Source organism: Neoarius graeffei, chromosome 1 (genome assembly GCF_027579695.1).
Source record: "Neoarius graeffei isolate fNeoGra1 chromosome 1, fNeoGra1.pri, whole genome shotgun sequence".
Taxonomy (NCBI): domain Eukaryota; kingdom Metazoa; phylum Chordata; class Actinopteri; order Siluriformes; family Ariidae; genus Neoarius; species Neoarius graeffei.
The window spans coordinates 30,960,426-30,961,592 of record NC_083569.1 but is presented as its reverse complement, the minus strand read 5'-3'; the positions used below and the strand labels follow the sequence as shown (position 1 = coordinate 30,961,592).

Genomic DNA, 1,167 nt, shown 5'->3' with positions numbered 1-1,167 from the left:
GCTAGATTTCTTTTTCAGTTTCTTTTCTATCTGAATGATTGTATGCATGTACTGCTGCCATTTTATTATTCATCCATTTCATCTTTGTAAAAGGCCATGCATAAAATGCATTTTTATGTACCTGCATAAGTTATTAATTAAAAATAATTAAAATTGAGCACTATGTATAATGGGGAAAACTGGCCAGAAAATGTCAGGACCTTTAATTCAGAGTAGTTCACACCAACAACACCTGATATAATGACTCTGGTAACGTCAATAAAACATTTCTGAAAAATGTAGATTTGTGAATTTACTGTGATAAATGTGGACTTGTTGAAAGTTTGCCACATTTAAACCCTCTTTATTTTAATTTGCTTTTACTTTTAGCTGCAGATGTTACCACAACCTTTGTTTGTGTGTGTGGTTAACTGATAACAATTTGATAAATGGAGTATCTTTGATGAGGTTTTAGAAACTTCCTGTGTAACATTTGTATGTTTTTGTACAGCCTTTCATTGACTCTGTATTACTGTGCTTCCTCTCTAAGAGCACAGTGATAGAGCGCAGAATCTGAGAGCTTTAGACCTCTGATAGTAAATTCAGTGGAGTCTCTGGTTGTTTTTGACTCTAATCGAGGATCATCAGGAGTGCTATCATCACCTGAGTTTGACTTTGCGCCTTTATACAGTAAAAACTGTGGTGCGCTGTTCAGAAATTGTTTGTACCAGTAAAGATAAATGTAATCATTGCTTGACTCATATGAACATTTCAGAGTAACAGTGTCTGTTTCTTTCCTGACAATGTTGGCATCTTCATCTGTCGGACAAATTTTATCAGCGAAACTGCCTGTTGTAAAGAGGAACATAAAGAAATAAATCTGTGAAGTATTTTTGTAAACAAACCAAAAACAGTCATTTCATGAATTTATGCTTAAAACATGGGTATTAAGGAATACAGTTAATTATCTGATGAAAGTTAATTACCTGTTGTGACAGTGAGAATCAGTGGGATGTATCTCACTATGTACAGGAAGTTGTATAGTCGAGCCATTTCTGAACACAGCTCTGTGAGGATCCTGTATAATAGTGCTTGCTGTATGTGCTGAACTTTACACATGAGGGAACACATTTCTAGAAGGCCACACCCAGGAAGTTCTGCTGTTGGAGCATAACTTTGTACAGATCA

At 35.3% G+C, this 1,167-nt stretch overlaps 1 gene segment (V, D, J or C); it reads right to left on the bottom strand.

Annotated features, from left to right (window-relative positions):
* Positions 1 to 508: 508 nt before the first annotated feature.
* LOC132884732 (T cell receptor alpha variable 18-like) lies at positions 509 to 1,032 on the bottom strand. The segment is given in 2 exon segments: positions 509 to 828; positions 966 to 1,032. Coding segments are annotated over 2 exon segments (387 nt in total).
* Between the last annotated feature and the right edge of the window lie 135 nt (positions 1,033 to 1,167).